The following is a 16,993-nucleotide window of genomic DNA, read 5'->3' as shown; positions in this document are numbered from 1 at the left end:
GTTCACATACTGTTGAAGCCTAGCTTGAGCATAACCTTGTTAGCATATGAAATGAGAAAAACTGTATGGTAGTTTGAACATTCTTTAGCATTGCCCTTCTTTGGGATTAGAATGATTAGATGACTGCTGAGTACTTTAGAATATGTTTTTGCTAATTCAAAAGAAAGGAGCATGAGTTGGATGCTGAATTTACCAGAAGGTGGGTGAAAAAATTTCTATATTCATGTTGTGGTTAGGGACTTTGCTATGTAAGGTGCCAGGGAGCTTACATTTTAGGAAGTGGAGGTTGATTCTTATTAGAATAGGTGTGACAGGGGGAGAACTGAACAGCATGCTGTACTCCAAGTTCAGCCTGATTAAAGTCATCCTCCCCACTTCTAATTACTAAAGCTATGAAGGAAGGTGTGGTATGGCAGCCACTGTTGGTTTCCTGGCCACTGCCCCCTCCCCCTTTCTCTCTGTCCATTTTTTAGTCTTTCAGTGATATGTAATGTGGACTTAAATAATGAGACATCAGCAGAAGTTGCTAGGTGTGGCTTCTGGAAAAGCTTTGTAATATGCTGGTAGGCTTTTTGTGTCTGCACCCTACCCCTTCTTTCTCCCTAGGACAAGACTTGATCTTAAGGTGCAGCAGCCATCTTGTGACCGTGAGGCAGCAGGCATAAGGATGAAGTACACCCGCTATGGATGCTATGGGGAAAAGGAAAGAGCCTGGGTCTTTGACAGCATTGATCAACTGCATCAGCCCCAGGATTCTGTCCTTGCACTTCTTGTTACATGAGAAAAATAAACTCTTAATTACTCAAAGTAGAGTTGGGTTGGTTTTCTGTTAGTTATAGCCAAATGGATCTTTTACAGATTTTAAAGAAAAAGAAGAGGATGTGGTTATTTACTTCTAGTATATGGTAAAATAGGAGTAGAAGGGCCAATTCAATGGCACTGGTGTAGGCCTTGCTAGAAGGGCAGGTGGGAGTTTATTATTATCAGGTAAAAACTATAATCTCACTAAATCATTCCTCCCTTGACTTGCCATCAATGATGAAAAAGTGAAAGTATTAGTCACTCAGTCATGTGTGACTCTTTGCAACCCCATGAACTGTAGCCCACCAGTCTCCTCTGTGGAATCCTCCAGGCAAGAATACTGGAGTGGGTTGCCATTCCCTTCTCCAGGGGATCTTCCTGACCCAGGGATTAAACCTGGGTCTCCTGCATTGTAGGCAGATTCTTTACCATCTGAGCCACCAGGGAAGCCCATCAATATAATGACCTGGGACCAAATATATTCATTAAAGAAGCACTGACCAACTCTTGAGTGGGAATGTTCCTGAGGCAGCCACTGAGAGTGGGGAAGAGCCAAGAGCACTCATTTTGCATTGCTTGTGGGAAGAGACACATTTCATTGTCATAATGTGTCTAGAAAGAGAAATTACAGCTAGTTATAGTAAAGCCATGCATACCTGGGGTTTTTTGGAATCTGGAAGGGCATCAGGAAGAAGTTGTTGATTTGGCATTATTTGCTTATTCTCTCACTCCAGAAGGCAGGATGCAGGAGGGGAAGAAAAAGAAGCTACAATAACAACTCCTCTGCTACTCTCACACTGGCTTCCACAGAGGAAACCAGGGGAAGATGGTAAATGAGATTTCAAACCCCCAAGTGGCAGATTGTATATTCTTTTCAAATGAACATGGAACATTCTCCAGAATAGATCATGTGATAGGCCATAAAACAAACTGTAATAATTTAAAAAATTAAAATCATCCAAAGTATCTTCTCTGATCACAGTAGAATACAATTAGAAATCAACAAAGAAAACAAATTTGGGAAATTCATAAGTATAAGAAAATTAAATAACATACTCCTAAGTAATCAATGGATCAAGGAAGAAATCACAAAGGAAATTAGAAAACAATCTGAGATGAGTTTAAGTAAAAACACAACATACTGAAACTTATGAAATACAGCCAAAGCAGTGCTTTGAGGGAAATTTATAGCTGATAACTCCTCTATTAAACTAAAAAGAAAAAAGATCTCAAATCAATAGTTTAATCTTCTACTTTAAGAAACTAGAAAAAGAAGACCAAACTAAACTTAAAGCAAGTAGAAGGAAGGAAATTAAAAAATTACTGGAGCTTTCTGCTCCAGTATTTATATAACATAAAATAGACAGTATAAAAATAATAGAGAAAAATCAGTGGAACCACAGTTGGTTCTTTGAAAAGGTCAATAGAAATTTAAAAACCTGTTAGCTAGATTGATAAGGGAAAGAGAGAAAATATCTAAATTACTAAAATAAAAAATAAAAGAGGTAGCATCAGGACTTTCCGGGTGGTCCAGTGGTTAAGACTCCGTGCTCCCAATGCAGGGGGCCTGGGTTTGATCCCTGGTCAGGAAACTAGATCCTACACGCCTCAATTAAGAGTTTACATGCTGCAACTAAGACCTGGCACCACCAAACAAAAATAAACATTAAATTAAAAAAAGGGGTAGCATCACCACTGACCTTACAGAAATGAAAAGGATTATAAGGGAATATTATAAACAATTAGGTAACCTAGATGAAATGGACAGATTCCTAGAAAGACACGAACTGCTAAGACTGACTCAACAGGAAATAGAAAATCTTCTGAATAAATCTGTGTCAGGAGTCCCCAAGACTACTCCTGGGTTGAGTGATTCACTAAGAGGACTCACAAGACTTAGCATAAATATGACTTATTATGGCAAGAGAATACAAAAGAAAACCAGCATGGAGAAAAGGCGTACGGGGTGAAGTTCAGAGAAAGCGAAGTGTAAGCTTTTAAAAGTCCTTTACCTGTAGAGCTGGGCTTCCCCAGTGGCTCAGCGGTAAAGAGTCCTCCTGCAATGAAGGAGCTGCAGGAGATGCAGGCCTGATCTCTGGGTTGGGAAGATCCCCTGGCGGAGGCTTGGCAACCCGCTCCAGCATTCCTGCCTGGAGAATCCGATGGACAGAGAAGCCTGTGGGCTACAGTCCCTATGGTTGCAAAGAGTTGGGGGCATGACTGAAGCAACTTAACATGCACACACACACCTACAGAGTCAGGGAACATACTCAGTTCCTCTAGTGTTAAACTGTGAGAGCGTATGTAAACTGTTGTCTACCAGAAGTCATTAGAGACTCAGTGCCCGACATTTTTTGGAGGCTGGTCACATAAGCAGCTTGTACCCAGCACATCCCAAAGTTCTAGACTCCTGTAAGAAAAGCAGATGTCAGCACATACTTTTGCATCCCACCCGGGGATGGTGGGAACACTCCCTAAATCCAAATTCCCATATGCCAGACAAGGGTTAATCTTGTAAGCAGGACTTTCTAAGGAAAGAAATCTCAGGCATGCTCTATTAACTTTTTGGCACAATCGATAACAAGTAAGATATACAGTTAGTAATTAGAAGATTGTCCACAAAAAAATAATCAAGGCCTAGAAGGCTTTACTGGTGAATTATGCCAAATCTTTAAATAAATATCATTAATCTTTCACAAATTCTTCCAAGAAAACAGAAGATGAAGGAAAACTTTGCAACTAATCTATGGGGCTAGTATTACCCTGATACTAAAACTAGAAAAAGACATCACAAGAAAATTACAGACCAATATTCCTTATAAATATAGATGCAAAAATCCTCAGCAACATACCAGCCAACCAAATCCAGCAAATATAAAAAGGATTATACACTAAAAGTGGGATTTATTCTAGGAATGCAAGGTTGGCATAATATCTGAAAAACCAAACAATGTAATACATCATGTTAATATAATAATGGACTAAACTATATAATTATCTCAATAAAGGTGGGAAATGCATTTGATAAAATTCATGATAAAAACATTCAACAGAATGGAACTCCCTCAACCTATCAAAGGCCTCTATAAAAAACTTACAGTTAACATCATAGGTAGTGGTTAAAGACTGGGTGCTTTGCCCCTAAGATTAGGAGCAAGACAAAGATGTCTGCACTTGTCATTTCTATTCAACAATGTTGGAGATGTATTGAAGACCAAAGGGCCATTTCCCACACTTCTGGACTATTAGCCTCCCTAGGATTATGAGCATGTTAATATCCTAGCACTTGAGGACTAATATTTTAAAATTTTGATTTAGAAAAATATAATAATGTGACATTTCTCAACATCAGAGAGCTAAGGTGCATATTCATACCATTTACCAGTTATGTGAAGGTTGAAACAGATGTGACAATGGGTACATGGGTGGGGACAGGGAAAAAAGGATGAGTAGGGGCAGGCTGTGGTGGGAGGCAGGAACAGCTTCATAGTGAAGGTATTTAAGCAGAATCTGGAAAAAAGGTAAAAAGAATTTGTTGTGTGGCTACAGGCAAGGGGAAGGGAGCAGCATGAAAAAGGGTGTGGTGGTGTGAAGCAGTTTAGCATTTGGGAAACATTTAGTGATTTATAAGTATGGCTGGTGTGGGGGATAGAAGGGACAGGGTGAAAGATGAACCAAGAGGCTGGGTCACAAGAAGGCTACTGATGCTGGGCTGGGCTATCCTGCTACTCTAGCCCCTGTCTGTATACACTGGAGGCTGTATACTCTTAACTACATTCTGATCATTTTTAAAAAATGGCTCTTGACCTGCCACCACCCCACTCTCAGCTTAGATTCTTGCTCTTGACTCTTTGCCTAATATAACCAAGGAATTTCCATTTCCCCACCCATTTACAGCCCAACCAGGTCACTGCCTATGTACTTCCACTGCTGCTGGGCATACCTTGGCTTGCATTCTGTCACTTCTGTGGCCAATTAGGGCAGACATGGGCTGTAAAGCTCTGGGATGTGTATCCAGAAACTCTGATATTTTAAGTTGGAAATGGAAAGATCTATTAAATATTTAATATAAAGATCTATTAAATAGGTGGTATTTTCATGTTCACACAGACATGACTTTGTAAGAGAAATGAGGATGTGGAAAGTGAGTCACTAGCTACATAATGGGGACTATGTAGTAGGATTTGGTAACTGAAAAGATGTTTTCCTGGTGATGAATAAATTCATCTAATAAATACTTGGAAAAATTATATATATAATTCCCTACCACATTCTCCAAAGTGGTTATCCAAGTTTAGAAAAAGGCAACAACAACAAAATAAACAACTAGGGGGACTGCACAAAGGAAAGAAAAGGTGCTGCTCCCTGCTCAGTCGCTCAGTCGTGTCTGACTCTTTGCCACCCCAGGGACCGTAGCTCGCCAGGCTCCTCTGTCCATGGAATTTTCCAGGCAAGAATACTGGAGCGGGTTGAAGGGAGATAGTAGAGCCAAGATTAGATAAGATCATAAAAATGCAAACCGCCTACTTTTGCTAGAAGCTATGCCCAGGAACCTGAAAATGAGAACATGGTGGAACCAGCCAACTAACTGAGGGTAAACCAGAAAATGTATTATGGATTGTCCAGCCAGATAAAGGATGCAAAAGGGAATAAATGAACACTTAATAACCTTCAGCTTCTACATTTGAGTGGGCTGGAATGACCAGAGGCAAACTGGTTTTCCTGCCTAAAATATCTGTGAAAGCTGAGAAATATTTAGAAACCATTTGTTTGAGGGCTGTGAGAAAGTGCTGAGACAACAGAAGTGAGAGGGAGCTAAGTTTCTGGAAAAGGAAGAATTCAGACAAGTGAGGGAGGTATTGTAATCCTGAGGGCACATGTTTACTTTGAGTTGAAGGGAATGGTGGCTGGGATCTGAGAATCTGGGATTTATATCTCCTGAGGCACTTGCAAGGGAACAGAGAAACTAGCAGAACTTTTTGGTAGAGACTTGACAGGGGTAAGATGGGTGCTCAAGTCAATTTCTCACTTAGCATATTTGCCGAATACTGGGGCTGCATGGAGTGGAGGACAAAAACACCCAAGGGGAAAGCCTCTAGAAGTAGAGCTTTTAGCAGACTTGAGAAACAGTGATTAGAGTTTGGATCGTCGAGTGTATTACAGACCAAGTTTTCAGTGGAAAATTCTAGAGGGCCTGAAGCAAACCAGGGGTAGATTAAGTCTTAGCAGAACTGCAGTCCAGCCTTGACTCAGCACAGCTCCTGAGTAGAAAAGGATGATTTGTCAACACTATCTGCTTAGTGCAGGGCAGGATAAACTTGTTCAGAGGAAGCTAACACCAACTGGAGACTTTACAATTTCTTTAGGCACAGTGAGTATCTTTCATTAAAATATTACCAGGTTCATCAAAAGACAGGATCAGATCAGTTCAGTTCATTTCAGTCACTCAGTCGTGTCTGACTCTTTGTGACCCTATGAATCGCAGCACGCCAGGCCTCCCTGTCCATCACCAACTCCCGCAGTCTACCCAAACCCATGTCCATCGAGTCCGTGATGCCATCCAGCCATCTCATCCTCTGTAGTCCCCTTCTCCTCCTGCCTTCAATCCTTCCCAGCATTAGGGTCTTTTCCAATGAGTCAACTCTTTGCATGAAGTGGCCAAAGTATTGGAGTTTCAGCTTCAGCGTCAGTCCTTCCAATGAACACCCAGGACTGATCTCCTTTAGGATGGACTGGTTGGATCTTCTTGCAGTCCAAGGGACTCTCAAGAGTCTTCTCCAATATCACAGTTCAAAAGCATCAATTCTTCGGTGCTCAGCTTTCTTCACCATCCAACTATCACATTCATACATGACTACTGGAAAAACCATAGCCTTGACTAAACGGACCTTGGTTGGCAAAGTAATGTCTCTGCTTTTAAATATGCTATCCAGGTTGGTCATAACTTTCCCATGTCTAAAAACCAAATGAAGAAAGAGACGATAGATAAAGAACTACAAGTGATCCAGGTGTTGAGTTTAGCCAAGTACGTTAAAATAACTATGATTAGTTTGTTTAAAAAATAGGTTAAAATGTGGAGAACTTCTCTAGAGAATTAGAATCCATAAAAAAGAAACATATGTAATTCATAGAACTACTAACCAACCATTATGTACAAATCATATGCCAGATGTATGCCAGGTGCTTTACATATGTAATATTACTTAGTCATCTTAAAAAACCACATGAGGTATTTTTTATTGTCTTGTTTTACATGTGAAAGAGACAAGGGTTACTAATATGTCCATCATGCACCTTCTCCCTCTTTTCCTTTCACTCTCCACTTCTACTCATGAAAGGAGAAGCTGTGTGGATTCTATTTCTGTGTATTTTAGATAGGTAAAGAGAGACAGGACCTAAGAGGGAAAGGACTACATCAGAGAGGCTAAATCAATCTCTAGAATATATGTATATATATATGGCTGAGAGAGGAATGAGATAGAGTAACAGGGACTGGAACAGAGTCTTAGTTTTTGTGTGTGCATGTATGTGAAAGGCTCTTGGAATATCTCCAGGTTAGATATGATTGAGGAGTAGAGGAAGAAAATTTGAAAAATATCATTGTGGGTAATGAACTATTTCCTCTTTGGTGTTCTTTGAAAGCACACATAAATTAATTTTAAAACTACTATTTGTCTTCTGGGTAGTGCTTCTTTATATGCCATTTATATGGAGACTAAAGCACATGGGGCCACTAGATTTGTTAGGGTTACAAATAGATAAGTACACTTATGTTTAGAGAGGTTAAGTATATGGCCTAAGTTCACACAATTGGAAAATAATGAAGCTTTCAGAAACCTAGCACCATCTGATTCCAAAGCCCATGCTTTTTATGGACAATATGAAGTGTCTTTTACCACAACAGATGAGAAAACTGCCTGGCCTTACCATCACCCTGATACCAAAACCAAAGATGCCACACACAAAAAAGAAAATTATAGGCCAACATCACTGATGAACATAGATGCAAAAATCCTCAACAAAATTCTAGCAAACAGAATCCAATAACATATAAAAAGGATCATACATCATGATCAAGAGGGCTTTATCCCAGGGATGCAAGAATTTTTCAATATATGCAAACCAATCAATGTGATACACCATATTAACTGAAAGATAAAAATCATATGATCACCTCAATAGATGCAGAAAAAGCTTTTGACAAAATTCAATACACATTTATGATTAAAAAAAACTCCAGAAAGTAGGCATAAAAAAAAAAACTCAACATAATAAAGGCCATATATGACAAACCCACAGCAAACATTATTCTCGATGGTAGAAAACTGAAAGCATTTCCTCTAAGACAGGAACAAGACAAGGGTGTCCACTCTCACTGCTATTATTCAACATAGTTTTGGAAATCCTAGAGAAGAAAAAGAAATAAAAAGAATCTTGACTGGAAAAGAAGAAGTAAAACTCTATTTGCAGATGGCATAGAAAACCTTAAAGATGCCACCAGAAACTTACTAGAGCTAATCAATGGATATAGCAAAGTCACAGTATATAAAATTAATAACATAAATCTCTTGCATTCTTATATACTAACAATGAAAAGTCAGAAAGAGAAATGATCCCATTCACCATGGCAACAAAAAGAATAAAACGCCTAGGAATAAACCTACCTAAAGAGACAAAGACCTGTATGCAGAAAACTATAAGACACTGATGAAAGAAATCAAAGAGCACACAAATAGATGGAGAGAGAGCATGTTCCTGGATTGGAAGAATCAGTATTGTGAAAATGACTATACTACCCAAAGCAATCTACAGATTCAACGCAATTTCAATTTCTATCAAACTACCAATGGTATTTTTCTAGAATTAGAACAAAAAATTTCACAATTTGTATGGAAACACAAAAGACCCTGAATAGCCAAAGCAATCTTGAAAAAGAAGAATGGAGCTGGAGGAATCAACCTGCCTGACTTCAGACTATCTACAAAGTCACAGTCATCAAGACACTGGCGCAAAATAGAAACACAGACCAATGGAACACTGGCACAAAAACAGATACACAGACTAATAGGACAAAATTGAAAGCCCAGAGATAAACCCACACACTTATGGACACCTTATCTTTGACAAAGGAGGCAAGAATATACAATGGAGAAAAGAGAGTCTCTTTGATAAGTGGTGCTGGGAAAACTAAACAGCTACATGCAAAAGAGTGAAATTAGAACACTTCCTAACACCATACACAAACATTAACTCAAAATGGATTAAAGACCTAAATATAAGACCAGAAATTATAAAACTCTTAGGGGAAAACATAGGCAGAACACTCTTTGACATAAATCACAGCAAGATCCTCTATAACTCACCTCCTAGAGCAATGGAAACAAAACCAAAAATAAACAAATGGGACCTAATTTAACTTAAAAGCCTTTGCACAGCAGAGGAAACTATAAACAAGACAAAAAAGACAACCCTCACGATGGGAGAAAATAGTAGCAAATGAAACAACTGACAAAGGATTAATCTTCAAAATATACAAGCAATTCATTCAGTTCAATACCAGAAAAACAATCCAATCAAAAAGTGGGCAGAAGAGCTAAACAGACATTTCTCTTAAGAATAAATACAGATGGCGAATAAACACGTGAAACGGTTATCAACATCACTCATTATTAGAGAAATGCAAATCAAAGCTACAATGAGGAGGTATCACCTCACATGGGCTGGAATGGTTATCATCAAAAAAATCTATAAACAGTAAGTGCTGGAGAGGGTGTGGAGAAAAGGGAACTCTCTTGCACTGTTAGTGGGAATGCAAATTGATACAGCCACTATGGAGAACATTATGGAAATTCCTTAAAAAAACTAGGAATAAAACTACCATATGATCCAACAATCCCACTACTGGACATACACCTTGAGGAAGTCATAATTAAAAAAGACACATGCACCCCAATGTTCATCACAGCACTATTTACAATAGGTAGGATGTGGAAGCAACCTAGATGTCCATTAACAGATGAATGGATAAAAAAAGCTGTGGTACATATACACAATGGAATATTGCTACTGTTGCTGCTGCTAAGTCGCTTCAGTCGTGTCCGACTCTGTGCAAGCCCATAGACGGCAGCTCACCAGGCTCCCCGTCCCTGGGATTCTCCAGGCAAGAACACTGGGTGGGTTGCCATTTCCTTCTCCAGCACATGAAAGTAAAAAGTGAAAGTGAAGTCGCTCAGTCGTGTCCGACTCTTAGCGACCCCATGGACTGCAGCCTACCAGGCTCCTCTTTCCATGGGATTTTCCAGGCAAGAGTACCAGAGTGGGGTGTCACTGCCTTCTCCACAATGGAATATTACTCAGCCATAAAAAGGAACACATTTGACTCAGTTCTAACAAGGTAGATGAATCTAAGCCTATTATACCAAGTGAAATAAGTTCAGAAAGAGAAATATCATATATTAATGCACATATATGGAATCTAGAAAGATGGTACTGATGAACCTGTCTGCAGGGCAGCAGTGGAGATGCAAACATAGAGAACAGACTTGTGGACATGGTGCGGGAAGGAGAAGGTGGGATGAATTAAGAAAGTAGCATTGAAACGTATACATTACCATATGTAAAATTAAGTAACCAGTGGAAATTTACTGTATGAGGCAGGTAGCTCAAATCCAATGCTCTGTGATAACCTACAGGGGTGGGATGGGGTGGGAGGTGGGAGTGAGGTTCAAGAGGGAGGGAACATACCTACACCCATGGCTGATTCATGATATATGGTAGAAACCAACACAATACTATAAAGCAATTATCATCCAATTAAACACAAAAAAATAAAAAATAAAAAATTCAAATGGTATTTATGGACATTTATTGAGAACCTGCTGTGTTCATGTACTGTTCTAATCATGGGAACTACAAATAAAAATGCAAAGCTGCTTGTTTTCAATAAAATCATTATTGGCAGAAAGTACTGCTTGAATTATATTGAAAATATTCCTACCAAATAAAGAAAATGAGAAAATAAAAAGAAAAAAGAAAAGAAGACTGTCTGATCTTGACTCCCAACAAAAAGAGATAGCAAAAGAAGAGTTTCTACTCTAAACCTAAATTTGAATAAGGCTGAGGAGTTAGTTGGTAAAATGAGGAAGTGGTAGAAATTTCAGGAAAAGGCAACCATGTTTTCCTAGAGTCTGGGTAGTCAAATTTATATCATAGGCTTTAACCAAAATCATAGGATCATATATTTTAAAAACAAATTGAAATATACTTTTCTCCAAAAAGAAACAGAATGCACAAAATCTAGTAGTAAATATAGGCATCCAGAAAGGCCTCATTGCAGAAGCAACATCTGAGCTGAGTCCTTCAGAATGAGGTAGAATTTGAATAGATGGAGATAGAAGGGACAACATGAACAAAAGTTCAATGGTGAGGTGATTTTAAAGTTTGTATATTAATTTGGTTGGACTGTATGATATAGGAAAGAGAATAACGGGAGGCAAGGATGGAGTCTGAATACCTAGCTAAGGAATATAGACTTTAATATAGTTTTAAGCTGAAGAGTGGCAGGATCAGTGCTGTTTCAAGAAGATTAATCTGGTAGCAGTATGGAAAATGGACTGGGACAGGGAAACACTAAAAACATTGAGCTGAGTTAAGCGGTTACTATGATATTAAAGGAAAGAGGGGCAGGGGACTTGACCTCAGATAATAAGAATAGAGAGGAAAAAATACACACAATAGATGTTATGGTCTTAGAGCAGGCAAGACATAAGTAATCAGGTGACATTAGGGGAATGCTTCAGGAAGATTAACCTGACCTAAAGAACAGAGCAAATTAGAAGAGTGACAGATTGGACATAGGGAAGCTAATTAGGAGTTTATTGAAGAAGTCTTGATGAGAACAAGCAGTGGGAAGGGGAAGGGAAGAACAGTTACAACTCATAAGAAAAAATTTGACATGACTTAGTAATGAAATGCGTGTAAAGGGTGAGAAGGCTGAAAGTGACTGAGGTTTCAAGCCTGGGTGAGTAGACAGTGGTGGTACTGCTATTAACAGAAAGACAGAAGTTAGAATGAGAAGTTAGCTGGAGGGGAAACAACAAAGTGAGAAACAGAAGTAAAAAAATAAAGAAGTCAAAAGATTTACATGGTGAGCCAATGACATCAGATTTTGAAAGAACGTATGAAAGAGGTGTGAGAAAGAATTAAACCTAGGATGGGCTTAAAGAAGTGCTGAGAACTTGTAAAAATAGGATCAGGAAGGTTAAAACTCTAAGTCTTGTCACATAGTAGGAACTCCAAAAACACTTGGTGTTGAATGACTGAACAGAAGCTTGTGAATTTTTCCCTCCATAACATACCGCCTTTCAGGCTTTTTGCTGCGTGGAGATGCTATGTGAGAAGCAAGAAGGAAGAGCCATTCAAACACTATTTTGCTTCTTTCCTTTCTAGAAAAGGAGAGTGGGCTTTGCTTGATGAAGTGGAGCACAAGAAGCACAACATGGGTAAGGAACTAGGTACTTACTACCAGTTTAAGTGAATTCAAGTCCAGTGAAGTACAGAAGCACGGGGTATTAAGTGAAGGGAGAAGAATTAGCTTTGGTGTTGTAGTCTGTGTTTATCTGGCTACACTGGTATTAGAAACTTAGCTGAGGAGTTAAAAGTATGAGATATATTTTTAAAAAGTATGTAGTCAGCAGAACTACATTCAAATTCTGACTAGATCACTGCAGTAGCAGTGTGACCTTTGGTAAGTCACTTGATCTCTTCAGTATTCTGTATCTGTAAAAATAGGGATAACAATCTATCTCATGGAATTACTGTGAGGATTAAATGAGTTAAGATATGCAAAGCACTTGGTTAAGTGACTAGCTCAAGTGCTACGGAAAATGGGTATCTGCTAGACTTGGATCAACTACATACTTGTGAGTTTCCATGAGAGAGGAGTGATAAAGAAGAGGTCTCTTTGGCCTCTACAACTATATCTGGCGCATAGTGCTCAATAAATGCACGCTTAGTTGCTCAGTCCTGTCTGACTCTTTGCAACCTCAAGGACTGCAGCCTGCCAGGCTCCTCTGTCTATGGGATTCTCCAGGCAAAAATACTGGGGTGGGTTGCCATTTCCTACTCCAGGGCATCTTCCCAACCCAGGGATCAAGCCTGAGTCTTCTATGTCTTCTGTATTGGCTGGTGGATCCTTTACCCCTGAACCACCTGGGAAGCACTCAATAAATATTTGTTGAACGAATAAACATGGATTCTCACACCCCAAGTTCAGAGGCAGAGAGACTCTAATCTCATGTAATGTAAGCCAGGATGGAAAAGAATATTCTTTCCCAACCTTATTATAAACTATTATTGCTACATAATACCTCATTGCTTGGGTGAATTATTGTTCCTCTAACTTTTCCCCTATTTCAATTTAACCATTCCTCTACTTAGGACATTAAAGTTGTTTTCAGTTTTTTACCATTGTAAATAACACTGAGATAAACATGACCATACATATATCTTCTCTCCCTTTTCTCATTGTTTTCTTGGGCTGTATTCTTGGTCATGGAATTAAAGTGTTGAAGGTTACCACTTGTCAGAAAATTTATACTCCCTCTATCAGTGTTTTAAAATGCAAATGTCTGTTTAAGATATCATGTACAAAAGAATGTATTGAAGCCCCTTGAGAGAAATTTCTCCCCAGTAGATCTCCAAGATCCTGAGGAGTCAGGTAGAGTACAGTAAACTGAGCCGTTGGGCTTTAACAGTCAGGAGGTCTCTGTTGCCTCTGCTCTGCAAAGATAGGAGATGGGTGTTCAGTCAGATAGGAAACAGGAACTCAGTGGGTGGACCTAAAAGGGAGTGTGGGCTTTGAAACAGGAAAAAAGAAGTCTGCTTCTGATAGTGAAAGAGACACATTATTGTGAAGTCTTGATCTCCCATATCCTCCTGGGTCAAACTGTTATTCTCTATCCACTAAGCAGTTGTACCCAACCCTGAATTGTATTTGCAGTTTTTTCATTTTGCTTTCTCAGTGTTGTATTACTGTTTCATGTATATGATCTTTTTAGATTTTTCATTTCAGGAAATGGTAAACCAGAAACCAGGCAGTTATTTGATACTTTCCTCTTCCTTCACAAGTTCTTTCTCTAAAATACTACTTTAATTGCTTTACTTTTCTCATCTTGACTTCAGTATCCAATTCCAAGCCAAAACTGTCTCTTGCCTAGACAAGAGGGCACATCAGTGCCCTCCTACCTCATTTTCTTGTTTTCATTTTTGCTTCGGAAAGTTCATTTCTAAATTTTGGCACAATTAATCATTTAAACATTTAAATAGATGATGTCATTTCTAATGACTTCTTTCTGTACCTAAAGCCCCACGTCCTCAGTTTGGGCTACAAATCTTGTATGATTTGACCTTGCTCACTTTTAGCTCCTCACCTTCTGGCTCTCGCTATTGTTGCTCATTTTGTTTCAGTCACAATGATCATTCCATTCTTGATTTGAGGATCAGCTCTTTCTGGCCTTTGGGTCTTTGCATATGCATTTCTCTGCACCTGGAATGGTCTTCCTGCCACCCTGCACCTAGCTAATTCCCATTCATCGGGCAGATCTCAGCTTAATAGTCACTTTCATAGAGAAGCTCTATTATAGCAAGCCCTTGTTTTCCTTCATAAACTTCTCTCAATTAACAATATACATATTTAATTCTGTCTCTTTCATTAGAAAGATTTTGAGACCACAGATAATGTCTACCATAATAGACTGAATACCTGGGACTTAGCACAATTTCTAGCATAGACTAAGTGTTCTTCATTGAAATAAACCATAATATCCAGCATAGTGATAGGAAAAAATAGGGTTTAAGATATAGTTACTTAAGGACAATTCCCTATTGCCAATAAAATGTAAAATCAGGGATTTTCAAGTTTAGTCATATAACTGAATTCAGGAATTATTCGCTATAGCATGAAACCAACAAAGGCAAGTCATACTTAATCCATATTTCAAAGTATGTCCAGTTTTTCTCTATCCTCTGGAAGACTGGGACAGATTTGGGATCAGGGCAGGATTAAATTAGCTGCTTTCCTATGGAGGGTACTTTAACACTCTTCACCATCTGGTGACATGCGCTCTCACCATTAACAATCTTCTCTTCATCACCTGGTGACATGGGTACTCACCAGCAGGCTGTGACACAAAGCATGGAAATGCTGCTGATTTGTTTCCAGCTCATCCCATTCCAGCTGCCAACAGCTTGTGGGTCTGAGGATGAAGGGGAGCCCATAGGTCAGTGATTCGCAGACCCCACTGGATTTTAGAGCCCTGGGAAGAGACAATGGAAGTGTGAGGCTCCTTAGTGGTATCCAGAACCTTGGCCCAGATCCACTTAAATTTAGCTTCAGGCTAAGACCCTATTGTGAAATCCCTTAGGTTAGGGCCTGTGAATTACTCACTTTATGATGTACCTATCAGGGTATGTGGCACACAGCAGAGTCTCAAAATCTGTGAATTAAGGAATGCAGCACCTATCCGGAGACCTCAAGACTCTGATGGGTATTTCCTCTCCTAAGCTCATTCTGTCCCATTCATTCCTGCTGCAGCAACCACATTACACAACAGTATACTAATGATCTGCATCCCAGATCTGGTTCTTCTGTGGCAAGATGCTGATGAAAGACACAGTTAAGAAGAGATTGCATTTAAGCAGTTTCCCCAGCAGCATCCATGGTCCCAAGTCCATAGACAAGCTTACTCAGCTTATCTCAGCCTGTACAAGGGCACTGTGATAGAACTAGGAAGCAATAAAAGTGGTCTTTGCCATCATTCCTAATTCAGCTGTGGAACTGATTCTCTTGGAAACAAGAATTCTAGCACTTAAAGAAATGGAAAAGTGGGGTAGATCCTAGGTGCCACTCATTCCTTGAAGATCAGATCTCTTTCCCAATGTCTAAACATATTAGGTGTTCAATAAATATTTGCTGAATGGATAAACATCATTCTGTTTATCTTTTTTTCCTCTGCATTCTCAGAGACTTTCTGGATTTCCAGTCTTCATCCAGACTTTGGAATACTCTACTGAGACATGTCTTTCACAGTCTCCTCATTCATCTCCACATACTGAGCAGGCTGACCTTGCTATTTCATGCCCACACCTGCAGCTGCTACTCTGGGATTGGCCCCCTGCTGCCTGACACTTGGGGAACGCCCATGCCCTCCCTCTATCTTAGTCTTCCTAGCTGGAACCAATAAGAATAAATATTTGCATGGATTAGGGGGGTTCTCTTGGCCCATACTTGATCACCCGGAGCTTGTAACAAGAGGCTGATGAATGGGAAACCATCTGGTAGAGGGTGCTGAAGTCTCCTTTGGGGTCATCCATCCTCAAAGAGCCATCAGCTGTTCCAGGGAGTAGGGATGGGCTGAGAAGTCGCTCTTGAAGATCACATTTCAGGCACACTACAGTAAAAACAGCATTTGGGGAGGGATCGTTTGTCACAAGTTACCTCAGGCTATATGATTAAGAGAGATCATCTGCCACCCATTCCACGTCCACCAGACAAGTAAGGGTTGGGAGAGGCAGGGAAGTGGACAGAGGAGCAGGTCTGAAATAATATTGCTCTACATAACAGGTAACTTTATTTTCTGGGTGTGACATGAGTTTTTTCTTGTTTTACTTCTGGACTGGCTGAAAAGTTTCCTCACAGTGAGAGATCTGGCTTGTGACTGAGTCCGAGAGGAATGTGTGTCCTCTGTGGAGGAGGCAGTTAACACTGTAATATGCGGGGCCTTTTGGCAATCACAGAAGGAAATTCTGCCCCTCCTGCTTCCCTGTGGCTAAGCTTTGGCAAGACTGCAGGTCAGATGAAGGAAGAGTAGGAAAGCAGAAGTCAGGCAGTCAGCTGACAGCTACTGCTTCTCTGTGAGTTCTTCCAGGACATTCGAGGTAGGGGGAGGACTAAGTTCCTGAAACAGTTTATTTTATAATTCCCCAAGTGAATAGAACCTTTTGGACCTTGCAACATCACTGTGGCAACATACAACAGTTCTGAGGGTGTTTCAACTATGTATGGGTTATTCATGGAGGTTTTTTATGCATCCATAAGCTTCTTCTCCAGCAAGCATATTCACATGTCACAGTGTACAATGTTCTGTTGATCTAGATTTGAATCCTTGATATTATGAAAGTTTTAAATGAAATG

At 39.7% G+C, this 16,993-nt stretch overlaps 1 protein-coding gene across 1 annotated transcript in view; it reads right to left on the bottom strand.

Moving 5' to 3' along the window:
* The window catches only part of M1AP (meiosis 1 associated protein), a 90,593-nt gene that overhangs the window by 6,047 nt on the left and 67,553 nt on the right, over positions 1-16,993 (bottom strand). Inside the window, exons 6-7 of the mRNA XM_020895568.2 lie at positions 16,088-16,250; positions 14,975-15,116 (exon numbers count right to left, since the gene is read on the bottom strand). Of these exons, the coding sequence (XP_020751227.2) occupies positions 14,975-15,116; positions 16,088-16,250 (305 nt within the window). The remainder of the gene's footprint in view (positions 1-14,974; positions 15,117-16,087; positions 16,251-16,993) is intronic.

The sequence above is a fragment of the Odocoileus virginianus genome, chromosome 2, assembly GCF_023699985.2.
Source record: "Odocoileus virginianus isolate 20LAN1187 ecotype Illinois chromosome 2, Ovbor_1.2, whole genome shotgun sequence".
In the NCBI taxonomy this organism is placed as follows: domain Eukaryota; kingdom Metazoa; phylum Chordata; class Mammalia; order Artiodactyla; family Cervidae; genus Odocoileus; species Odocoileus virginianus.
This window is presented reverse-complemented; position numbering and strand designations above follow the sequence as displayed.